This window comes from Meleagris gallopavo, chromosome 1 (genome assembly GCF_905368555.1).
Source record: "Meleagris gallopavo chromosome 1, MGAL_WU_HG_1.1, whole genome shotgun sequence".
NCBI lineage: Eukaryota > Metazoa > Chordata > Aves > Galliformes > Phasianidae > Meleagris > Meleagris gallopavo.
Window position 1 is genome coordinate 190,306,009 of NC_139404.1, and position 26,158 is coordinate 190,332,166.

At 48.6% G+C, this 26,158-nt stretch overlaps 1 protein-coding gene across 1 annotated transcript in view; it reads left to right on the forward strand.

Annotated features, from left to right (window-relative positions):
• The first annotated feature begins 7,286 nt into the window (after positions 1–7,286).
• The window catches only part of GAB2 (GRB2 associated binding protein 2), a 92,265-nt gene continuing 73,393 nt past the window's right edge, over positions 7,287–26,158 (forward strand). The window contains exon 1 of the mRNA XM_085216471.1: positions 7,287–7,514. Within this exon, the coding sequence (XP_085072597.1) occupies positions 7,440–7,514 (75 nt within the window). The 5' untranslated portion in view covers positions 7,287–7,439. The remainder of the gene's footprint in view (positions 7,515–26,158) is intronic.

Below are 26,158 nucleotides of genomic sequence, written 5' to 3' on the forward strand. Positions count from 1 at the left end.
GTGGCCTTGACAAACATTGCACACATTTCTTTATTGGATCGTTCTGTGCTATCTGCCACGTCTTCCAAGAGATGCCAGGTTCCCAGCCACTGGGGGAAAATAGTTATATTTCATGGACACGATGGCTTTATCGTTGTAGTTCTATGGTGCCTTTCTTCCCAGAGTGATTTTGAGCATTAATTCAGTGCTGTCAAGAGGGAATAGTTTTTAACTAAGACAGGGGAGGTTTAGGTTAGATATTAGGAGGAAGTTTTTCACACAGAGGGTGGTGAGGCACTGGAACAGGTTGCCCAAGGAGGTTGTGGATGCCCCATCCCTGCAGGCATTCAAGGCCAGGCTGGATGTGGCTCTGGGCAGCCTGGTCTGCTGGTTGGTGACCCTGCATATAGCAGAGGGGTTGAAACTGAATGATCATTGTGGTCCTTTTCAACCCAGGCCATTTTATGATTCTATCCTTGTGACCCTTTGAAGACTTCGGGCTCTAAGAGGCTCTGGCATTGCTTTAACTCCTGAGGCCTTGTTCTTGCCAGGCTGGAGGCTCAGGGCAGCATCTCCTCGAAGCACTTGAGGTGACCTCTCCACTTGTGTACTGTAAACAAACCACCACGTGTGTCCTGGCATTCCCAACAGCCCCTACTGCACCACAGCCACTGAGGAGGCGCTGTGCACAGCAGTTGAAGTCTGTGCTTTGGGTTCATCTTTGTAAACATGCCGAGGTGCTGTTTTCTATATAGCCCCACGTTTGAACTTGCTGAACCCAAATAATAACGCAGATGGAATCTGAGGGCTTATACCATGGCTTAAAAACACTTCCAAAAGCTATTGGCATTAATAATCATTTACGGCGATTTTAGGCAGCATGGGGTTCGAGTATTTAACAAATTTCATATTTGTTAATGAACTCAAAGGGTGATTTGCCTTGCAGGAGTACATCGCCGTCTCCTTGGAGCACATGGACTGTTTTTAGCACTGATTGAGATCTGGTGCCATCTGTAACAGTGCTAGTATGGAAAATGGAAGAAAGTTTGTGCTCAGTCCTTTGAGACAGAACATTATGAAGTGCTCATTTCCCAGATCATTAGAAACTCCAAATAGCCATCTGGCCAAAACCAGAGATGCATATGCCCGCATCCACAGCTTAGCAGCATTCAGCTGAGGGTGGCCACTCTGTAGCATTTGGGACTGGAAGTTGGAGTTCTTCCTTTGCCATGGGTCTTGGAAACGTCTCTTTGCACTTTGCAGTTAATTTGCAATTCAAAACTGACTGACTTTTAAGAGGTGTCTATCTGACGTTCATTGCCCATTTCAGCCAGGGATATAATGTGGTTCCTATGCCACCAAACAGCCTAAAATGCTGTGAAACCACAAGATCACATCACTTCCATGCATTGATGCTGTGATTATTTTCACTGTTCAGAAAGTGCTGTATTTCAGTCTCCCATCTGTCTGGCCTCAGCATTAGTCAGGGTGAAATCACTGGGTATTAAGTATGAGGGGCTCATTAGAAAAGAGCATAGGATGCCCCATCCTTGGGAGCATTCAAGTCTGGTTTGACAGGGCTCTGAGCACCTGATAGAGCTGTGGGTGTCCCTGTGCATTGCTGGGGAGTTGGACCAGATGGCCTTTAAAGGTCCCTTCCAACTTAAACAATACTATGATGATTTTACAAATCTGCAGAACTTGACCTAAACGATAATGAGAACATCCTTTTGCATGCTACCTGAGTAAGTTAATACCAGAGGGGGTTGGAAGGCCTTTATGCTGCTGGCTTCATTGTGTTTACCATGTGCCTCTCACCTTGCAGGAGATCCGTCCTTAAGTGATGGCCTCAAATTGCACCAGGGGAGATTCAGGTTGGATATTAGGAAAAATGTATTCTCTAGAAGAGTGGTTGAGCATTGGAAGAAGCTGCCCAGGGAGGTGGCAGAGTTGCTGTTCCTGGAGGTGTTCAGGAAGCATGGAGATGTGGCACTGAGGGGTGCGGTCAGTAGGGATGGGTTGGAGTTGGACTTGGGGATCTTAGTGGTCTTTTTGAACCTCTGTGATTCAGTGTCTATCTGCTCCAGATGCAGAATTGTTACTCCTTTTTCTTGGCTGGTGATGTACAGCCAAACAGGGGACCTGAGGGACTCCTTCCTCATCACTCCTGCTCATGATCTCAGTTTTCCCATCTGTACAATAACATTTATACACCTTAATGCACATGTGCATCATAGATCTGTGCTCCAGTATTTTTAGCTCTACAACTGTAAACAAACATAGAAATGCACTATAATAACTTACACTTTCTAGGAGAGGCCGATACTTAATATGACAGCAATGACTTCCTTCTCCTAATAGAATTTTTAGTTCATTATCTCGACTATGCAGCGCACGCCCATATCCTCAAGGGGTGTCATTGGAGCAGGAGTGGGGGGAAAGCATCTGTTTTTATTCTGGCTTCTGTTCTGACCAGCAAACATAATGGCACATGACCGCTGAGCCGACAGTAATCCAGTTACAAAAGTCTTCAGAGTTACTGCACCGACCGAATTAAACTTGATTACATCCAATTATCCTGAAAAGCCAGACAACAGCTCGTAGCTTGGGGTGAAGTAACTTCTTGCGGGGAGGCCTTGCGGGGTGTCAGGAGGATAATTGCTCGTTTGCTCTACTGCAGAGCACCATCTGCTCTTGAAGTGATGCCTAAGGATGGGAGTGTGCACCAGGCAGGGGAGCTGGGCAAGATTTCTCCCTGCTAGTTTTATGATGATTTGTTTTATGGTTGCTTGCCCTGGGCCCAGCTGTGGTCAGAGCCCGAAGAGCATCAAATAATGTCTGTTCCATACGGAGCTGATGTAGCTGGATCCAGGCAGTGTTTGCATGAGGAACTCTGATCCATCCCAGAGGAAGGACCAAGCACGAAGAGCATCAGTAGGATTTTGTCTCATTCAGCTTGCAGCAAAATTAGATCGAATTTGGTGCAGAAAGCAGGACTGGGCTTTAGGTTGAATCATGCTTCCCAAATAAAAAAACCCATTTAATAAGCTTTGAATGAAAGGCCTGGAAGCATCCCCTGGCTGCATCCAGACTCGGGCTCAGCATCTCAGTATTGCCTGGCTGCTGCCTTCCCTCCTGATGAGATGGGCTGGGTTTGGCCAGGCCCCCAGCAGAGAGGGAATCACACAGGATCACAGCATCACAGTATGAGCAATGGGCTGAGGCTGGAGGCACCTCAGGCTCCCAGCTCTGCCCCAGGAGGAACACCCAGAGCGGGGTGTCCAGCACCACATCCAGGGCTTCTGGAGCTCCCCCAGGAGCAGCCCCCAGCCCCTCTCCGGGTCCTATTTAATCCATTGTTTTCCCATCGCTGCATTTTGAACACTGCTGACCCGTGAATCATTTTCCCTTTTTTGAGTCTCTGATGCTCCCATCTTTGCCAGAACACTGTAGTGAAGGTGCTCCAAGCTGTCTCATTATCTGATCGAAGCATCCTGTGCTAATATTCCCCCTCTCTTGGAAAGCTGCTGTCTATCACCGAAGGACAGAGCTGTCTCGTGGCTTGCCTCCGATTGCTGGCTGTTCTGGGGGGGTTGCTGTGCTCTTTTATTCAGGTTGGAAAGCTTGAAAAGGCTCTGCTTAAAAGGGCTGATTTTTTTTTTTTTTTTTTTTTTTTCCTCTAACCTTGAAAATTTTGGATGAAATAAAGCCGCTTCCATCCAGTTCTGCAGCAGGAACTGTTTGGGGAAGATAAAGTCAGGTCGCATTGTGGACTTGCATCTCAAGAGGCCGAGCAGCAGCTCAGAATCAAAAAGCAGGCGTGCACCAGCGTGCAGCACAGCAGATCTGTGATGCCTGTTCCCTGCAGCGTGTGGAGGTTGGTATTAACCAGCATATAGGGCATTTCTGAGGGGTTGGTGCCTGGCTGGGGTGAGTAGCCCAAAGCATTCAGCACTGGGAATGCCCTGTGCATCCATCCTTCACCTACAGCCGGTGCTGGGAGGGGAAACTGAGTCAGAGAATCGTAGGACTGTGGAATCGTTTGAGTTGGAAGGGGACTTCAAAGGTCACCTGGATCAGCTCCCCTGCAATAAGCAGGGACACCCATGGCTCCATCGGGTGCTCACAGCTTGCAGCCTTCCCTTCTGCCGGTAGATGGCACGGCTCGGTTACACACATTTGGGGCCGTGTTTCAGTCTCGGCCACGAACAGAGAAGCACGGTGAATTTCAGGATTGAAACCACCGAGGTTCCTGCAGTAGGAAGAGTCTCTTTTTTCAGTGCATCCCAACCGAAGTTCAGCCTGGCTTGCAGGAACAACTCGAAACTTAGGGACGTGGTTTTGTGGACACGGTGGCATTGGATGGATGGTTGGATGAGATGATCTTAGAGGTGTTTTCCAGCCTTAACAATTCTATTAAATCGGGAATACTGTTACGAGCTGCCAAATCAGAGCCACGTTGATGGTCTTTCAGTCTTTCAGTCCTCCATGTGTTGTGTCTGTACTCCTGGCCCTGTGCTGTGGTGCTGCATGCACTGCATCGCATGCAGTCTGGCTGCCCAATGCTTGGGTTTACTTGCTGTTCCCACCCCGAGCACAGCACGTTCACACAATGTCTGTTTTGAGCATTCTTGTGCTCAAAGCCTCTCTCTCACGTTCTTGCTGGCAGCGTGCTTGCAAGCACCAAAATCACATTTCCCATCCAAAAGTGCCAGCGATCTGAGTGCTGTGCTGTAGGCTCTGGGAACAGGCAGCACTGAAGGTGTCAAAAAATAATACAGCATCACATTTTGGAGACTGCTGAGATATATCTGGCCGTACAACCATGTCAGTCACTGGGATCTGCAATAGGGGACGAAGAGAGAAAGGGCAGTGCGTGGTAATGAACCAAAGACTGTGGAATAATTCATTGCAATCCACGCGATGATAATTACGGAGCGTTTCTTTAAACATCTCTGTCCCAGATGGAGTGTTTCAGCTCTGCGTGGGGAAAGTTGTTAACATAAAAATGCAGGCGGGGTTCTCCGTAACTGGTTTTCAAACTGACACCACTTTGCTGTCTGTGTCAGTAGGAGCAAATTCCTGACCAGTGAATCATTAACATCCAGCGTGGAATGGCTTTGCGTGCTACCTGCGTGCTAATCGTGGCTTTCTTTCTCTCCAGTCACTCTTTGTAAACCCTCTGGCAGGTTGGCAGACTGGGGAAGATCTCTCCAGCCACCAGGATGCTGTTGTCCCCTTGAACGTGCCAGGTGCCTCCAGGTCATGCACTGACACATAGGGCAGTCGGGTGAGAAGTGCCCTCCCTATCCTCCCTTGCTTAGCCATCCCTGCTGGGGATGCACCAGTGATGTGCCCATAGCTGGCACCTCTGCATTGCTTGAATAGGACCAAGCCCTTCTTTTAGGCAGTGAAAGTGTCAGAAAATCTCTTTTCGTAGCCTTTTGCAGAAAAACAAACCACCAAAAAAAGAAGCTTTGGAAATAATACATTCCTAACAAATTCTATCCATGTTCCTTCAGGGGTTATTCCCTTCCTTTGTGTGTTGGCAGAGATTATAAACACCATACGGCTTCACTTCTGTCCCTGTCTCAAAAAGAGGTGGCATAGCTGCTTCCCAGAGGCACTGTGAGCAGCAAGCCCAGCTCGCAGGTGCTGCAAAATCCACTCTCCATCAGCCATATAGCTTACAGCCTTAAGCATTGCAGCCTGACATCGTGTAGCCTTAAGCATTGCAGCCCTAACCATTGCAGCCCTATGCTTTGCATCCCTGAGCACTGCAGCCCTACATCTTGCAGCCTTAAGCATTGCAGCCCTACATCTTGCAGCCCTACAACTTGCAGCCCTAAGCATTGCAGCCCTGCAGCTTGCAGCCCTAAGCATTACAGCCCTACACCTTACAGCCTTAAGCATTGCAGCCCTGCAGCTTGCAGCCCTAAGCATTGCAGCCCTGCATCTTGCAGCCATAAGCACTGCAGCCTGACACCTTGCAGCCTTAAGCATCGCAGCCTTAAGCATTGCAACCCTACATGTTACATGCAGCACCCAACCAATGCAGAGTTGTTATTGCACCAGACACAGCACAGCCACACAAAGAGAAACCGTCCCTGCCCATGAAGAAACAGAAGGACAGGGAAATGGAGGCAGGGAGTGAATGTGCCCAAGCAGGTTTGGGGCAGAGCTGTCACACAGCCTTGGAAATCTGTCCCTAGCAAGCATGCCTGAGTTGTATTTTCCTGAAAAAAAAAACAAAAAGAAAAAAAAAACCAACAACAGCATGAGCGTGCTGTGCTAGAAGAGCTCTGGAAAACTTTGATCGAGGATTTGGGGTTTAAGGATGGAGCAAAGGGAGGGTTTGAGCCTAACGCTGCTCTTGGGGAGGAGGCTGACGTTACTGCTGCCTGAGCCGGGGAGGGGATCAGACTGTAAATGCACAGTGTTCCCAGATCTGGGAGATGATAGCTAATCTCAGCCAGGCCATAATACCCTGTAACACGAAACCCAGCTCGTCTGCAGGAGACTCCAATCCCCTTTTCAGTGGGTACTGTTCCATTATTTGAAAATCGATAATAAAATATGAAGCTTTTATCGATTCCCCTCAATTATTTTTCTTTCCCCTCCTCCAGGAGGGTTTTGCTCTTGCCATGCCGTTGGCTTTTGTTGTTCTTTTCTTCCCCAGCCTCTTTGTTTTCCCTCTGGCACCTTCACTGCACACATTGCATTGGTGGGGTGCAAAGGACCATAGGGAGAGGGGAAGGGGCAAGGGGCAAGCTCTTTGAAAACGGTGATGGGGAGATTTCAGTTGGATGCTAGGAGGAAATTCTTTGCTATGAGGGCTGCGGGTGCCCCCGTCCCAAGGTTAGATGGGGCTTTGGGCACCTGCTGTATGGGAGACGTCCCTGCTCATGGAAGGGTTGGACTGGGTGGGCTTCGGGGTCCCAAATCGCTGTGATTCCATGACTCTGTGATTGTATAATTTAGGATTAAACCAGCGAGGCTGGCGCTCACCTGCCACACTATGGATCAAGTCCTATAGAAACGGGCTGGCTCCACACCCTGGTACGAGGCGATACCGGCCTTCGGGTGGGAGGGGGGATATAAAGGAGGGTGGGCACAGCACAGCGTGGCCCGGGCTCCCCACGCCGGGAGCGGGCGGGTTTTGTATCTTTAAAGCGGGCGGGAGGCGTGGTGAGCCGGGGCCGGGGCTGGTTTCCTGCTTCCCCGCTCACAGCCGCCGCTGGAAGCCGGCGAGTGGCGGGGGGGAGGCGGTGCTCAGCCCCCCCCCAACCCTCCCCCAGTCCCTCCCTGCTTCTCTCCCTCCCTCCCTCCTTCCCTCCTTCCCCTGCTCCGGCCCTGCCCGATCCCTCCCGGCTCCCTCCTCCCCGGGCCGGCGCTGCGGGCGCTGAGCGCCCCGGGAAGCAGCGCCCGGTTCTCGGTTCTCCTCTGCCGGTTCCATCAAAATGAGCGGTGGAGGAGAGGTTGTGTGTTCGGGCTGGCTCCGAAAGTCGCCGCCGGAGAAGAAGTTGAGGCGATACGTGAGTGAAGATACGGGGATGGAGATACGGGGTTGGGGGTATGGGGGGTAAGGATGAGGATCGGGATGGGGACGGGGACGGCGATGGGGATGGGAGCTCCGCACCCAACAGCCGCTGCACCTGCTGCCCGCTGCTGGCTCCGTGCCCCCCGCCCGCTCCCATCGGAGCCACGCCGGGCTGCGGGGACGGAGCTGAGCGCCCGGTCCCTCCGTTGGCTGCTGGTTTGCACAGCCGGCTCGGCACAGCCGTGCTTCTGGGGTACCTTTGTCCCTAAGGGTAAAGATAAAGCATCTCTGCTTCTCTCCTCGAGCCCCATAACGGTCGTTTCTCCTCCCCCCCCTCTCTCCCCTCCCCGCCCGCGATTGCTCTGAATCCCGCAATGTTCCGACGCTTTGAAGATCGCCCCGGTAGCGCTCGGATCGCCCTTTGTGCCATTAGCGGCCGAGATCAAAACATTTTGAGGAAGTTGTAAAAGAGGGTCCAAATGCCGCCTCTGTCACATTCCCCGCTGTTCGTTGAAAGAAATAACTGTTCTTCGAGCCTTCCTCTGCCTGATGGGCTCCGTGCAGGGCTGGAGGAGCTGCCACCTATGACTCGGCACATGCCTCGCCCCGGTGTCGGCATCAGCTCATGAGGATGTGCCTGGTTGTGTACTCTCTTTCCTGGGGACGTCCACCCTCCGCCCATGGATGCTCTCCCTCCCTTCGTGGGGATCTCTATCCATGGATGATCTCTCTTCTTGGGGACCTCCATCCTTCGGTCTCATCTCTTTCCCATGCGTGTGTTTTTTTGGATCCACCTGCCTGGTGTTGAGTGATGGAGGCGTTGCTATGTACCCTTCAAAGGGAGGTGGATCCTTAGTCCCATTTTACAAGCTAAATTAAGATTGGAGACGTACCCCATTTGGGGTTACCAGCCTCACCCAGAGCAGAGGCAGCCCGACATACATCAGTAGTTCTGTCAGCCTACCCCAATATAGGAGCAGCCCTATCAGTGGTGCTGTGTCTCCATGCATTGGACCCTTTGCAGTCCTTTCCCTTGAATGCCCCTTTGAGGTGTAGGGATGGAGCCGGGAAGGAATCCAACCCCAAATGTACTGAGACAGAGGTGCAGATGGCTGTTTGTGTGGGAAATGTCCAAACTCCTAATCCATGCAGGCATTTCTGGGAGATGGACGGGATGACTTTGTGCACGCTGAACTGTGGAGGATGCTTTTAGCTTAATGGAGCAAAGAACCTTCCTCCCTCAGAAATCAACTAATTGCCTATCCTGAGTCATCGGTGGCCTTAACTCATCAAACATCATTAGCTCCCCGGCGTCCTCCCCGTGAAAGGGTGCTCACACCACCGCCTGAATATCCAGCCTGTGCTCCGGCATTCCAGCATAAATCTGCTCAACGCCACGCACGAGGGCGTGACACGTAATTACCGACGTGCATAAGGAGTGCTTTTCATCCAGATACACCCCAAAGTGCTCTTTGCAAGCCACCTATGTTTCCAAAACATCCTTATTTCCCCCCCCCCGAAGGAAGCACGGTCGTGGTGGGATGCGCCCATCCATCCCACGCAGCCGTGCGGGGCAGGAAGCGGCGTTGGGCAGATGGAGCTCGGGGGGATTGCTGGGCACCGACTTCCCCTCCAGTCACTCCAGTTGCCTTGGCTTCCTGCCTTGTGGGTTGGGTCTGGGGACGTTTGTCACCCATTCTGCTCCATCCCTTTGGCAGCCCTGCCCACGGCAGGGGGGTTGGAGCCTGGTTGATCTTTCAGGTCCCTTCCAAGCCAAGGTGCTTCTGTAATTCTACAATCCCTATGCTTTTTACTATAGTGGTATTAATATCATCCAATAGTGGTTGGATGCGTTGATCGAATGGCTCTCTCCAATAGTGGTTGTGATTGTGAAGCTGACAGCACTGCTCCCATGCAACCTACAACAAAAACACACGCTCGGACTTTGATTTTCCACGCACAAAAAGCCCCCACGGTGGCTTTGTATAGATTCCCAAGGAAGGATTCGCCGCTTTTCTTGGTTTATATTCTGCTTTGCGACCTCAAAGGAGGAATCTCAAGCTGCAGGATGCTGCTAATTGGGTTTGAAGTTCCTGCTCTGCCTGTATTGACACAGGGAAGATGATGGATTTATTTTCTTTTTGACAAGCGCTTTTCAGCAGTGCGTGTCTGCCCATGGGCGTGTTGCTGAAACTGCCTTTGGAAGGGCTGTGCTGTGTAAGCCGGGCTTTGTTTTGGTTTTACTTTTCAAGGAGATCTTTGGCAAGAGGGGAGGATGCTCAGTTTTCTTAATGTTATCCATCCAGAGTCTGTGGGGCAGGGAGCTCTTCTCTATACCTGATCCTCACGGCATTCATCTGTAGTTACGGTCTCGCTTTAGTGGACCGTGTGTGGGAAATACTGGGGTCAGGAGTTTCTCTTCCATGGTGTGATGCTCACCAGATCAACCAATGACTGCTTCAAGGTTGAAATAAACTGTGCCTTTCTTGCCTTGTAACTGGGGCGTGTGTGGTCTCAGAGCCTTGGTCCGTTGGGCTCTGATCTTGGATGAGCCTCATAGATGTTACTGTAGGAAAACCAGGCAAACTTGAAGATCAAAAGCATTGGAGACACCAAAGTACCAATATCTCAGCTCTGCTTGGGATGCCAAGCTCCATCACTGGTTGGCTTGAGTATTTTTCAAGGCAAACTCTTTAATACCTTCTTCCCTTGTGACTTTCATGCGTGGAAAGGTCTTATTATGTGCAGCCACAAAGCACAGAGCCATCCTTTAGCTCTGGCTCTTCCTTAAAACACCCATTGCAATAAATCAACAAATAAATAAATATGTATATGTGTATACATGTGTGTGTGTATATGTGTATATACATACATACAAAATCCAGTCCCTAACCAAACCCCTTGGCTTTCGTTGTGTGATTGATTGTCTCCCAGCCCCATATGGGTTTGGGGGCTCAGTTCTCTTTATGCAGAGCCAGGTTTGGGGTGGGCTCCTATAGAAAGGCTATGCAGAAATTAACTGCTGTCATCATTGAGGAGCTCAGAGCTTCCTGTCGTTAAGTCAGCATGCTTTGCCTGTGCATTTATGTACCATGAAGGCAGTGTGTTCTCTGGCTGAGATGTGCAGCTACAATTCTGATGCAAACAAACCCTTTTTTCCTTACACTGGTTTTACAGTCTTTTAATGCTTTTCTTGTTCTCCCACTATTTTAAACACTGAGGGGAGTGTTTTGCTTGGTGCAGCAGTGGACATCTTCACATCAAACAGGAGCAGTTTGCTCAAGGTCATAGAATCATAGGATCATATGAATTGTAAGGGACCTTTAAAGACCATGTGTTCTATCTCCCCTGCAATGAACAGGGACACCCATAGCTCCATCAGGTGCTCAGAGCCCATCCAGCCTGACTTTGGGTGTCTCCAGAGATGGGGCACAGCCACCAATCTGTGCAGCCTGTGCAAGTGCCTCACCGACCTTATTGTAAAAAACTTTTCCTTATGTCCAGCCATCTGAAGGTCATCTGAAGGCTTGCTATGTCTCCTCTGTGGTGGGAAGAACTTAAGGGATGCCTTGGGTTGAGCTGCTGAAATCCTGCAGCCCTGTTCCTCGAGTATCTCCCGCTAAAGGGCTTCTTTTGTTTCTTTTGGGCCCGGAAGTAGATCCTCAATATCCCACCTGAAGCTGCACAGCAAGGACATCCTCACTAAAAAAAGAACATAGGATGTGGACAAAGGAAGCAGGTGTAGGATGAAGACATAGGCCAGTGCAAAGAAGTGCTAGGCTGCTCAAATGATTGGGGTTCCAACATTTCACCTCGGTTGGCAAGGTGCTAATTTGGGGGGATGGGAGAAGAAAAACATCCTTTTAAGAAGTCTGCAGTGAAAGTGTAAGAGATGGCTGTTAAGCAAACTGTGTTCCTCCTTTTCTTTCCCAGTGGGTAGCTGCTATGTTTGTCTGTGCCTTACTCAGGATGCTCCCCTCTGCTGAAAATAGAAAGCAGTTGCAGACACTCCTGAGAAAAGCACCAAAAAATGAGCAAAAACCTAGAAAGCATGTAAAGGCTAAAGGAAATGAAGTTGTTTAGTCTGGGGATGAGAGGAGAAATAACAGTCCTTGAGCATGTCAAAGGTAGCTGCAAAGGGGAAGGGAGTAAACTGTTGTCTGAAGCCAGCAATGAGAGGCCAAGAAGTGCTGAGCTCAAGCTGCAGCAAGGGAAATAGTGTTAGGAAAAAAATTCCTAAGCTCTGCCTGTGAGGAGTGGAACAGATGGTTTGGAATGAGCTCGGAGTCTCCGTCGGTGGAAGATTCAAAGAGCAGGTTGTCCAAGCAGTGCCTCGGGAGCGCCTGTTGTGAGGCAGTGGAATAAATTTGACAAATTCTCCAAGTCCTTTCCAGTACTGGTTTGGGTGAGTTTAGGGATTTTGAGCCTGAATTCAGGAAGGGCAAGAAAGAGGTTTTAGGGGCATACATGGGATCAGGTGGGTGTGAGGAAAGAGGGTGGTGGGCATGGAACAGGCTGCTCAGAGAAGTGGGCAAGGGCCTGAGCTGCTGGAGCTCAGGGAGCATTGGGACGCCTTCTCAGACATCGGGTTTGGGTTTGGGCAGTGCTGTGTGGAGCCAGGGGTTGAACCTGTTGACCCCTGTGAGTCCCTTCCAACTCAGGATACGGTATGATTCTGTGATTCCAGCTGTCCAGCTGCCTTGCTGCACCCTGCTCCTCCCATGTAATCTACAACCTTGATTCAAAAGAACCATCAGAAGGTTTGGCCAGTGTCGTCTGCCCCATGATTCAGAGGAGGGATGAGCACTTACTCTTCCAGAGAAGGGTTTGCAGGTCAGAGGGTGCATTCCCCTTGCCAGGGCAGCACCACCTCTCTTGTGCAACACTGCACAAGGATCATGCTCCATCTCCCTTGTTTCTCTGCCGCATCATTACTGATGAGTCAAAACACACAGCCTCTTCCCTGCAACCTTCTCTTGGACCTCTTTCCTTGGGAGCAGGTCTGCAGCACTTCCTGGGGTCACTGTGATGGTGGTATATTCTCACTGTGATACTCTTCATGGTGATCATCTGGACCATTGGACTAGGTGACTTAGAGATCTCTTCCAGCCTTCAAGATTCTGTGATTCTTGACCTAAAACTTCCACCAACCGAAAGGGTAGTTCAGGGGGTGGTGGAACCAAGCTCTTCTTGGTTGTGGCAAATGGCAAAGCACGGCACAACATCAACAAACTGCCTCTTCCCTAATGAGGTCATGGTGCAGAGGGTAAAGCTCCCACAGAATCTGCAGGGTCTCTGTCTTTAGAGAATTTTAGGTCTTGGGTGGAGAAAATCCCAGCTGTCTTGATATAGTCCCACCTCACGGAGCTGGACCAGAAAACTCCAGAAATGCCTCCAAGCCAACATTTCCCATATATCTGTGGCATAGAGCAGCATGGAGACACCGAACTAGGAGGCAATGTAGCTGCCTTAGCACAGCTCCCTGTGCAGTTGGATAGGCCGCCTTATTCTTATTTTAGTTAGTTAGTTAGTTAGTTAGTTACTACCAATGTGGCCACTATGATCAGAGGGCTGGAGCACCTCTCCTATGAGGAAAGATTGAGGAAGCTGGGCTTGTTTGGCTTGGAGAAGAGAAGGCTCTGGGGACACTTCATTGTGGCCTTTCAATACTTGAAAGGAGCTTATAAACTGGAGGGGGAACGGCTGTTTATGAGGGTAGATAGTGATAGGACAAGGGGAAATGGTTTTAAACTGAGGCAGCGGAGATTTAGGTTAGATATTAGGAGGAAGTTTTTCACACAGAGGGTGGTGAGGCACTGGAACAGGTTGCCCAAGGAGGTTGTGGATGCCCCATCCCTGGAGGCATTCAAGGCCAGGCTGGATGTGGCTCTGGGCAGCCTGGTCTGCTGGTAGGTGACCCTGCACATAGCAGGGGGTTGGAACTGGATGATCTTTGTGGTCCTTTTCAACCCTAGCCCTTCTGTGATTCTATGATATGTGCTGTGCTAAGGCAGCTCCTCTTTTACTGGGCTTCCCAACTGGTGTGATCAGGGTGAGCCCTAAGTCATGCCCAAGGGGTATTTGTGTTGTGAACGTCATGCTTTGTGCTAAGACAGTTTGGCTGACATCTCTCCTTTGGGTCTGCATTGTGACTTCAGAGCCGGCTAATGGTCCTGGCCAAGCCCACAGTAAATGTGAGAGATCAGTGGTGGTAAAACACAGGTTGGACTTAAGGACCATAAACAATATTTGAGGAAAGTGTTGTGGGAAGCTTGCTTCATTTCCCTATGGAAGAGAGCAAAAGTGATACTCAAACCTTTTTTTCTCTTTTTCTTTTGTTAGAGTATGTTAGATGCAAGCGATGATGTAATAGTGTTTACCAGACCAAAGCACATAATTTATAGTAGTGACTCAAAGGCAGAGCAAATATTATTTATTTGGATTACAGTAGCAGCTGAGGAAACCAGAATTTGGACTCAAAACACTTGGTGTTGGCCTTGAGCCAGCAGTGTGCTCTTGTGGCCAAAAAGGCCAACGTTATGCTGGGGTACATGAAAAGAGCATGGCCAGCAGGTTGAAGGAGGTGATCCTGCCCTCTGCTCTGCCCAGCTGAGGCCATATATGGAGTACCATGTCCAATCCTGGGCTACTCGGTTCTAAAAAGTTAGGGAACTGCTGGAGAGAGTCCAGTGGAAGGCCACAAAGATGACTGAGGACCTGGAGTATTTCCCTTATGAGGAAAGGATGAGAGACCTGGGACTGTTCATCTTGGAGAAGAGGAGACTGAGAGGGGATCTTATCAATGCTTATTAGATGTCTAGAGGGCAGAAGTCAAGTGGATGGGGCCAGGCTCTTTTCAGTTGTGCCCAGCAACTCTATGATTCTGTGATTCTGTGTTGGGTGTTCAGTGAGGCCGTGTCTGCCAGAAAGGTTTGGTCAGATGGGGATACTGAGACATAGAGCGAGTTGGTGGTTTGTTTGCACATGTGTTCAGGGCCATACCCAACCAAGCTTGACTTAGAATAATTAGAATATAGGGTCATTAAGGTTGGAAAAGACCACTAAGATCATCTAGTCCAACTGTCAACCCACCCTCCACCATGCCCACTAACCCGTGACCCTCAGTGCCACATCTCCATAGCTCTTGTGCACCTCCAGGGACAATGACTCCGCCACTTCCCTGGCAGCCTGTGCCAATGCACTGCCGCTCTTAGTAGAAATTTGTCCTAATATCCACCTGAATCTCCCCTGGTGCAACTTAAGGCCATTACTTCTAATCTTATCACTATTACCTGGGAGAACAGGCTGACCCTCACCTCTCTACAACTTCCCTTCAGGTAGTTTATCACATCTAGTTGAGTCAGGACTTCCCAAGGTCATGTTCCCCTCTTGTAATGCTGAGATGCTGCAGCTGGATCGTAGGGCAGCCAGAGGTGGTGATGCAGCACTTTCATCCCTGTCTTGGGAAGGGTGCATGGGGAGCAGTCACAGATCTGAAATAGATTTCTGAGTTCTGTCGCTCCTGTACTGCATGGCCCATCCTACTTCTGTGGCACAGACCCATTCTGCTAAGAATTTGAGCAAAAAGAGGTTCAGCCCAGGATCAGCAATACGCATTGTACGAGTTCCATGAATAAGCCAGGAGCGTATTTGCCTGGCAATGCTTCATTTGGTGTCTGCAGTTTACCAATGGCTAAGCATCCTGTAATTCAGTTTAAATAAGTACAGCTTGAAGAAGAAAAATCTCTCATTTTTATTGCATGCCAGCTGATCTCTGGGCATCACCACTGCTCCTTTCAGAGCAGAGCAATGCAAGGGGGAGCAGGGAAAGCTGTGGGATTTTGCTTGACTTTTCCATTTTCATCCGTGCCAAGAAGTCTTTGGTGATAGAAGTGACTTGTTTACAGTGCTGAGCTAATCGCCTTCTATGATTGAATGTTTTTGTAGTATATGTATAGATATACATATATGTATAAAAATTAATAAAACATCAACCTCACTCCAAAAAAACTCATAGTCATCTTCAGCTTATAAGCTGTGCCTTTAGAGAACGAGAGGAAAATGTGAGTGCTGGCAGTGTGTGTTTCTTGCTGTGTGTGATAGCCAGCGGTGCCTGTTTCTCCAATGAGTCTGGAATAATTTGATGCCAGCAACCTGTGGGGGGATTTCATCTCTGGATTTGTCCTCTCGTATTTGATTCCCTCTTTCTGAGCTCTTGCGCAGTTTTCCTGGAGGAGGTTGGAAGGATCTGGGAAATGTTGCATCAGTCTGCATTACAATAATACCTAGAAATGAACTTCTCTGTCCAAATGTGATATTTCTCACCCAAAACTGATGCCTGCTCAGGATGGGAGGTTCACTTTGAGGCCAGAAATTGGACGTTTTTATTTATAGTTTCAATCTGGCTGTGCGGCAGGACCAGTTGAGAGCAGCTCTTAGACATTTCTGTATTAAACCTTTGAATTGCTTCTTCCTCTTAGCAAGCTTTGCCAGTTCTGCTCTGGCCCCTTCTTCCCATGGCCTCAGTAGATTTAAATCCTGTGTGTTCAGTCTGTATTTTTCCCTGTAAAGTATTAACAGAGATATCTTCTGGTTGGACTTTTGGATGGTTTTTTATTTCATTTTTTTTCTCTTACTTTCCAGCACCTTTGGGGCACCTGAAATACTTCCATTGTGTCTCATGGGTTACTCTAGGACGCTGTCCTAATGGCATCTCAGCACTTGTTATGCATCATATTCCATTTAAACCTGGTATTTTCCAAAGGCATTTGCTTTGGAAGGCATTTAGACATCTCGCTGGTGGTGTTCCAGCTCCTGCATCCATATGGTAGGATGGAAATAACATTTGAGTCAAAGATTTGTGGTCTTTGAATCTCATAGATTTTCGGTGATTAAGTTTTGCTGATGATCACAGCTGCTTGTTCAGGTTCCACCCTGACTTTCTGAACGTCCCTGTGGAGTTTCTTACTGCTGCTAAAGGATGTCAGTTGGCTTGCTCAACAGACGCTTAATGTCATACCTGAATGGGGATTGTCTCATTCCCAAAACTGATTGGTAAACCTGCCTTGTCCTCCTCTTTCCTGGTGGAACTGAGGTGTCTTCTGACTTTTCCTGCTGTCACAGAATGACAGATTGGCTTGGGTTGGAAAGGACCCTTAGTGCCTGTCCAGTTCCAACCCCTACCATGGGTCACCACCAGGTCACCCAGGGCACCAGCCAACCTGACCTTGAGCACCTCCATGGATGTGGCACCCACCAGGACAGGGAAGGTTTAGGACCTAATTCAGCTCAGGCGTTCAGTACGTCACCACTGCCTCTCCCTTTCAAAGTCTCCCTCAACTCCCTTCTATAGAGCACCTCAGCACATCCAAGTCTTCCTGCCATGCAGCTTGTGGGCTTGAGATCCATCCAGTTCAGGAAGGGCAGACCCAACACATACCCATACCAGCATATTTAAGGCAAAAATAGCCATGCTGCTCCCACGCCGTCCGTCCTGCACACAGCTCCTTTGATTCCAGCTCTTCTGCAGCTCTCTGTGTCATTCCTAAATAACCCCCTCCAGATAGGAAGCTCCCAGAAAAATGTCATTTGCTGTGACAGAGGAAGAATTGCTGACTTGAGGCTTGTGTTCTCCCTTCCCTGCCTCCTCCAGCCCCTGACTGCTGTACACAGTGTCAGAGCGGAGTTTCCAGCGGGGCAAAGGGGAATAGAAGAGCTCATTGTTTTGGGGTCAGGGCGCAGGGTTGGGGTGGCAGAGGAGGGGAACAGAGCCCTGGCAGCTGAGCCCATCCCTACCTATATATAATACGTGTATTATCCATAGCGACAGCAGCGGTGCAGACAGTGAGCAGTGTGTGATTCCTTCTGGCTCGAAGGGGGGGTAAAAGATACAAAATAAATAGAATTACAAAATAAAAGACAAAATAGAAGAGATAGGATGCTGGTGATCACAGGGAGCGCAGGGCTTAGAGTCCTCCTGTCTGTGCTGGGCAGATGCTGAGAAGTGATGCAGGCTGGTCCCTGGAGGAGGCTGGAAATTGGGGTTTGAGCTGTGAGCCATCTGTGTGTGCAGAGAGCCTTCCTGCCAGCAATCGGGACTTTATCCCGCAGAAATGTGTGTGGGTGGACCCCTGACACCAGGCTCTTTGCAGAAGGGCGAGGAGAATGATTAGGAGCCTGGGAAAGCTGTACACCACGGGTCTGCAAAACAGCGAGGGACAGCCACCTTCCAGAGAGAGTGAATGGGAGAGAAACCTGGTAGAGCACATCGGGCTGCCATCCGTGCAAAGGGGTCCCGCCTTGGCTGCTGGGATGTTTTATGGGGTGCCTCAAAGCGTTTGGCACATCATCAAGGTGCCATGGGCTGCAATAGCACACTGTTAGGTGGATATCCCACCCCATCACCTGAACCCACCCATAGAATGGGATGTGTGCAATGTGACCCCATGTAATGGGGCGAGCTGTCTCTCATGATGTGATCCGTTGGGGAGATGTGATGCTGGACCCAGCTCAGAGCCCACGTTGGTCCCCTTTGCACTCAAGAATCGGGCATTTATGATCCCTTGGCATCAATTGTAGAAAAGGAGCTGGTTATGGACATTCAGGCTCGCAAGACTTCTTGGAGAGTTCCCACCTACAACACAGCCTGCATCGTTCTGGGAGCAGCAAGATCCAGCACAGAGCCTCTCCCACCACTGTGATTTGAGCTCCTGAATTGCACCCTTTGCAAAGCAACACAAGCAAGGGCTGGAAAGGACCGGGCTGTTGTCTTAAACGCTTGCAAAACACGTTGGCTGAGGCTTCAACTCAAAATCAATCAGTGAGCTCGTTTTAGCATCAAATCAGCACGGCCAGCTGGCACACATGCAGGAGATGCATCATGTGCTGGCGTTCCAAGGAGCAGTTGGGAATGGGTTCTGTGCAGAGGGGAAGGTCGTTTGCACGCTTTTTTAATACGGAAGGCCCTTCAGTAATTACACGCATGTGCAAGCAGAGGTAGGCTGTCCCACAGGTCGGTGTTGTGGACGTTCATTTCCATGAGGATCAAGGTGCTGAGGGCAAGAAGCTTCAAGATTTGCATTTCTAATGAGAAAAATAAGAACTTTTAAAGCCTGTTCTTTGCATTTCTTTGTACCTGAAGCCACCCACTAGCCAGCCGTAGCTGGGGCTGAGACGGAAGTGAGAATCCAGCACTACATGTTGTGGATGAGCTGCTCATAGATCACACGCTCCTCTCTGCTGCACGGTGCTGCTCAAACTGCTGCGGGTTAGGCATGGTCCTTTTGCAATATGGGAGGGCCTGGTGTAAACCCTCTTTTGGTTTTGTGGCTGTCAAAGCATGTGGAAGTTATGACTAATGATAAAAAAAGAGATTTAGGTAACGTATTGGGAGGAAATTCTTTACTCGAAGGATGGTAAGGCACAGGCACTGCTGCCCAGAGAGCTGTGGGTGCCCCATCCCTGGAGATGCTCAAGACCAGGCTCGATGGAGCCCTGGGCAGCCTGAGCTAATGGGGGGCAACCTGTCCATGGCAGGGATTGGAACTGGGTGGGCCTTAAGGTCTCCCTGCAGCCCAAGCCACTCTGTGTGTATCCCTTTGTACCCAAAAACCATCAACATGGGGAAAAATCATAGAATCATATCACAGAATCATAGAATGGCCTGGGTTGAAATGGACCACAAAGATCATTCAGTTCCAACCCCCTGCTATGTGCAGGGTTGCCAACCAGCAGACCAGGCTGCCCAGAGCCACATCCAGCCTGGCCTTGAATGCCTGCAGGGATGGGGCATCCACAACCTCCTTGGGCAACCTGTTCCAGTGTGTCACCACCCTCTGTGGGAAAAACTTCCTCCTAAGGAGGTAAGGATAGGTTTGGGTTTGTTTTCTTCCCCTGACTTTTTACACCTTCCTTTTTTCACTATCTTCTTAACATTCATCCATCTATCCTGAAAATTATAGTATCTTGGCATCACAGCGCTGAGGTGAAGAATTGAAGGATCTGAAGGATCTGAATATTGGTCATCTCAACTTAGCAGAAGTTTGGGGTGAGCAGTTGGACATCCACCAGGTTTCTGAAGAAGAAATTGCCTTTGTGGCTGTGCTGGATAGTTGGGTTTTTCCTATCTCTGCTTTATAAATAGGAAATGCATGTGTGAAGTGACTCTTAGGCTGTCAGAGAGCTGAGAATTGGATATCAACATCCACCAGCATCCTTCAGTCCTATCTTCCTACCCACTTCTACGTTGCATCCCACAGAATCACTCATGGGTTGGAAGGTCCTCTGGAAGTCATTGGTCCCACACTTCTCAGCCTGTGCTCCTGGTGAGGAACCCTTCGTGTCTGCCTTTCCTTGCAGTCAGTGCTCCCAGACATAGGGTCTGAACTTTGGGAGGTCCCGTTTGGAGTCGGGAGTTGGACTCGATGCACCTCATGGGTCCCTTCCAACTCGGGATATCCTGAAATCCTATGATCAACGAGACAAGAGTGGATTCAGCCTGTTGGAAAGCTCAGCCCGAGAGCCAGGACAGAGGCTCTGATGAGCGGAAAGCCCTTCAGACGTGGGAAAGGAGGGGGAAAGCCGAGCCCTTGTTGCTGGTGCTGTGCTCACCGTGGGTTTGTGCCCTGCAGCTGCAGTCAGGGGATGTACTCAGTGTACACACGTGAGCTTGCTTGGGTAGCGAGAGTAAATCTCACCCTGCTTTAGTGTGTCTGGGGCTAAAACGTGGTATAATAGCAACGCATATAATTTTGTACAGTGAGCTGGTAATTTACTGTGCTGTTTTGGCTATCAGAGCAACAGCTAGAGGCTGTTAAGGTAATTTAGTGGAGGTTTGCAGTTATAAATACATTTCCATCATGACTGCGGGTTCTAATAGATACTAAATTCAGCCAAAGGGTTTTTAGTATGAGTCTTTTTTTTTGTTTGTTTTTCATTGCATACTGCCCGGTGTTTCTGTTTTAACTTATTTATCTTAAGTAATGAATCAGGGATGGCTATTAAATATGTTGGTTTGTTTTTGACATATAAAATAGGAGTTGTAAAAGGAAAAAACAAATAAGAAAAAGGATGATGCAGTTAACGTTGTGTAATGCAGTTCTTCAGCAGCGTGGCTCTGGGGTGCCCTACTGCCATCCATGCTAATACTACTGGTGTGTAGAGTAGCATGCAAAGCTATTTTAGTGCAATTCTTTGTTACATACAAGGGTTTTGATTGGAGTGTTTGGGGTGAAAAGGACAGGAATACTCTCTGTCCACTTTGGCCTCCATGCAACCGTGCAGAAATTAAGAACTCCTGTTTTGAAATTGGAAGACAGCTTTACCCAAATGCCTACATCTCCACTCAGGACCTTAGAAACTCCCAGAACAACACCCATGGGTTTCCAAATCTATCCCAACCCCATAAAGACATCTCCGTGCAGCACTGAGAGGCCAGCAGTGTGAGAAGCAGTGCAAGCTTCTGTGGGAATGCCTCAGTTCTCCCGCTCTGCTGCCTTCATCTGAATAATAACAAGCAAAAGTTTGAAGGCTTGGTTTGGAACTGGCTAGGTCTCCAAAAATAGCCTCTCCCTGGAGATTGCTCCTACTTCCTGCTGGGCTAGAAATGCTATGCTGACAGCCTATGCACTTGGAAGTTTAGGCATCTCTTGGAACCCAAAGCATGAAGGAATGCAAAATAATAAAGGGAATCAGTTGAGTTTATTGTATCTCATAGAAGGCATTGGTTTGAGCTTTGGAAAGTGTTCCTCTCCTCCTCTCCCACATGGAAAGGCACCTGAGCCAAACCCTGATATTTACAAATATTTTTGAGATCTTCCAGATTTTTGAGTTCAACTTGTTTTGAGTTCTTCCAGGCTAGCCTCTCTTCTGATAAAAAACAGCACTGGGCTTGGTCATGTTGGAGCTCCTGGAAAGCATGGCCCCAACCGGGGCTCCCCACATCCATTGCTATGCTTGCTCCAGCTCTGTTTTCACACATTCGGAGAAGGCTTTTTGTTATATATATGTGTGTGGTTTTAGGTTGGAAAGTCTCTAACAGGGTCGGTGGATAGCTGATACCATCTAGTATATCCTACAAGCTTGTCATCGGGAGTTTTATCTCCCCATCTCTCCTTGCTCTTTCCATTTATTTTTGCCCTCCTTTTTCCTTTTCTTTTAATTCTTAACATTTAGTGGATCCCTGCTGTCAGCCCCCTTTCCTCGGTGTGTACCTTTTTGTGTTTGCTTGCTGAGGACCTGCTTGGACAGTGCTGAGTAGAGCATCTTGCTGGACGGGGCTCTGAGCACCTGATGGAGTTGTGAATATCCCTGTTCAGTGCAGGGGAGTTGGACCGGATGACCTTTGGGGGTCCCTTCCAACCCAAACCATTCTGTGATTCTGCAAGCCCATAGCCATCCCCCCATGCAGAAACACAGCCTGAATCTCTGCCTCGAAGCACAATCCTACAGTGAGGACCAAGCCTTACTACTTCACACACACACAAAAAAAACCCCAAACAACGACTCCAAGATATAAAAAGCTGCGTTGTTAACCTGAATCATCACATGGCCAGCCTGGGCTCAGGATGCTGGAAAATCTAAATTTCCAAAGTTACTGATTAAGAATTTAAGCATGAAGCTTTTTTCCTCCGTCCCCCAGCATTAAGGTTTCCACAGGGGTGGCTCAGGCGATGCAGACGGATGGTATTTCACCCACCATCTCCCCAGCCACACCAGCATCACCTCTAAAACTCGTGTTGGGAGCAGCAGTTCAGAAACACAGTCTCAACCTTTCCTGTCTTGTTTTTCCCATCTGTTTTTAACAGCGTGTTCTTGCCATTTGGACCTTTCTGGGCTCAATCTTGTGATCCCTGATGTAGTATGACATTTCCAGCTTATTAGGAATGCTTTTGTTTATTTGATGGATATATATATTTTTTAATATTATTTCCTTATATAATTTCTTTTTAACTTCTCTTTCTTTTTTCCCCATTTCCCTGTGTTGTGAGGAGGTTATCCCAACAGCAACATGTCCTTCAATTCACTTAGGGGCTTTTTTAAAACCAAACGATAAGGGTGATTTATTTTTTTTTTACCCTTTGCTTTTCTACCATTGTGTAATCAAAGCCCAGGTCCTAGGGTGCAGAGAGTTCTTAACGTTGAGTTCATTTTTGCAACTTGCTTAAGTATAACTAACAAGAATGGATTCAGGGCTTGAGGTTGCAAGTGGTGGTTGGCTGGATGTAGGATTGGAGTTCGTCTCTGCTCGTAATGTGCTGCTCTCCATAACCCATGAGACCTTCTCCAAGACCTCTTTTGTTCTCTGTCCTCAAATACCACTCTGGTCCAACGGATGGATGTGGGAAGCAGGTTGCACAACCCCATCAGGCTTATATTTAGCAAGGCAAGGCATTGGGGTGAAGCCAGTGTGCGCGCACTGATGTATTCTGGGTTGGTTCAACCTAAAGCTTCAGGACCAAGTGCTGGGCTGCTGTGACCTGTTGGGTATCCATCTGTCAAGAGAAGGTGCTGCCGTACAGCTGAATGGTTAGTGTAGGCTGTCAGAATTACTCCCCAAAAGCCATAGGAAGCTCAGAACTGCTGTGTCTGTGTCTTAATGATTTAAACATCGGAAGGCAGAGCTCCTTCCCAAAACCCCACAGCACCAACTGCATCCAGCTGAGCAGCAGAGACATGTCCCTGTGTAATGAATCTGTTTTATGCATTGACTTTCCCAGAGAGCAGCCTTCAGCTCACTTTGTTTTTGCATAGAAATCACCGTGATTTCCTCCAGCGCCAGGGGAATATCATCAGCAGATGAGTATCAGTAGTCATAGCAATATTTTTTCTCAGTGGCAAAATGACCCTTTTAATATCATCCCCACAACCACAGAATCATAGGATGAACTGGATTGTATTGGAAGAGATCTTAAAATTCATCCAGTCCCAACCCTTGCCATGGCAGGGACACCTCCCATAGGCCTAATGCCTCATCTAGGCTGGCCTTGAGCACTGCAAGGGATGGGGTACCCACAGCTTCTCAACCAGATATATTTGTGTGGATTGGCAATGGAATGGGCTGCCCAGGGAGGTGGTGGAGTTATCCTGCCTGGAGGTATTCAAGAAACATTTAGAAGTTGTACTGGGGGTTTACTGGGAAATAGTGATGATAGGTGGATGATTGGACTAGGTGATCTTGGAGGTCTTTTCCATTCTGTGATTCTATGTCAGGGTAAACCTCATCTTCCTGTTACACTGAATAGTCTTGTTTAGTGGCAGATGCAGTAGAAATGAATGGAGGTGGCTGTAAAAAGGAATGATTGCAGGTGCCTCAGAGCAGGGTCAAGAGGACAAGCTTGTCCTTAATTGTGTGCTTTATCCCAGCTTAGGTTTGAAGGATATAGAGAATAAAAGCACTAGGCTTGGATGGATTCGTTCAGCTTGCTCAGATCCACTGAATTTAGCCTTCACAAGTTTATTTTTAATGCTGGGTAAGGCCTCATCTGCTGGAAATAAAACAGATCGATTCACACTTGGGGTCCTCATCGGGCAGGAAGGGCTCCATGGTGGATACACGTCACACATCCCTTGGTTTTTCTCACTGCTGATCTCAGCTGGAATTCGGCCTCTGGGGACTTTTGCCATAGTTCTGAGTTGGCTTTCATCCTGCAGAAGGATATGGGAGATAGGAGGGGATTCTTCTGCTCAAAGCCCTTTTACGAGCTGGCCCTAAAGGACGCAGCCAGAGCGATTTGTTGCCTAGTAGGATCTCTCCAGCACTTCTGAATGGGGTTTTCAGTATTCATAACCACGTTGTGGAAAAGGGGCTGTCAGTGCCTCGAATCATCAACTCCACGCTGCTGCTTTTCTTTGCTATCTTTTTATTCTCCTTGTCCTCCCTCAGCTCTGTTTGTTGTTTGACTCGCTCTGTGTATCCTTTCAAAAGTAGTGCTAGCATATTTATTAGTATTAATTGGCATATGTGCAACAAATGTCACGCGAGGATCACAGAAAACGTTGCCTTGGAGAAATCAGCAGATTTATCCCACGTGGGGTATGGGAGGCTGCATGAAAACCAGATGGGCATCAGCTGCCGGCATACCCTGATGGGGTTGGCCATGATTGTGTCCTACATGGGCCTTACAGTGGTTGGCAAATGCTCACTTTGAACTACTCCGGCCATGCCCTGGGAACCATGCAGTCAATACCGCAGCACCCAACCCAGCACTCTGCTCCTTCCCCATTGTGCCACCAAAAAAATGGGAGAAGTCTTTAGGAGGTGATAATAGGAATAATTTTCTCAAAGAACCGTTTTAGAGCTACTTATCAAGGTTTACCACCAATGCAAGCAGACGGACCAGACTTGGAAGGTGGACACGGAGCACAAACAAGGCCTGAAGCCCTATTTTATTATATTTTTACCCTGCTAAGCTGCCTTTCAGTCTTAATGATGGACAATAGGCACTTGTTCCCAGCCTATGTCCCGCAGACAGTGCTGGGGAGGGGAGCAGCCCTCGCCCCGCTGTGCTGGGGGAGTTGATTTTTCCAGCCTTCCTCCTCAGGAACATTTGGCTCAAGGAAAGATTGTGGAGGAGGCTAAGCTCAAGTAAGCAGAAAAACATGTGTCCTTGCAGTGTACTGCTTGTAGAGAGGTGCTTTGGGTTGTTTTGTTTTGTTTTGTTTTTTTTAAATATGTTCTCTATTTATTTATTTATTTATTTACTTATTTTATTAATTTTAAGTGTGTCTAACAGCTTAGGAATCACGTGGAGAGGGTGGGGGCAAAGCCTTTCTGATGGATATAGACTGTGTAAATATAAAGAGAAATCTTTTCTGCACAATTTGAGCTCTCCCAGCAATATGTTCAGCCTGGTTTTTCTCTTTCTCGTGCTGTTTCTTTGGATGAATGAGGATGGCAGAGGTCAAGGAAGCTTTTAAGAGCTTCATCTAAGCCCCTGCATGAAGCTACCACTGTCCCACTGCTTCTTGAACAGAATCATAGAATCATTCAGGTTACAAAAAAGCACTGAAATCATCCAGTCCAACCCATCCCACCATGCCCACTGACCATGTCCTTCAGTGCCACATCTCCACAGTTCTAGAAGACCTCCAGGAATGGTGACTCCACCACCACCTCCCTGGGCAGCCTGTGCCAATGCATCACCACTCTGAGAAGAAATTTTTCCTAATATCCAACCTGAACCTTCCTTGCACAAGGAAACAAAGTGCAGCATCACACCACGTCCCTTCTATTTGCACCATGACCTGGTCCCCATAGGAGAAAGGAGAAAGATGCAAGAAAAGCTGGCTGCTGGGCTTTAAGAGTGTGGAGCAAAGCACTGCCATCCTCTCTCTGCCACCACTTTATCCTCAATCCCAGCCTCTTCCTCTCTCTTTCTTCTTCCTCCTGCCCTCCCTAAATGAAACATATTGCTTCATCCAGATATGAGACACTGAGCAAACAAATTGCAGGTCCGAGTCTACTGTTCCTTTGCCCAACCTTACCCATCCATGGCAAGCACTGTGCACAGCCCCGTAGGCACTCGGTCAGGTTTTGCCCAAAGAGAGAATGACAGCTTAGTGTCTTTTGGTGGGTCCAGTTGGAAGCATTGATATCCAAAGCAGCGTGTGGGCAGAATTACTGAATGGCTGAGGCTGGAG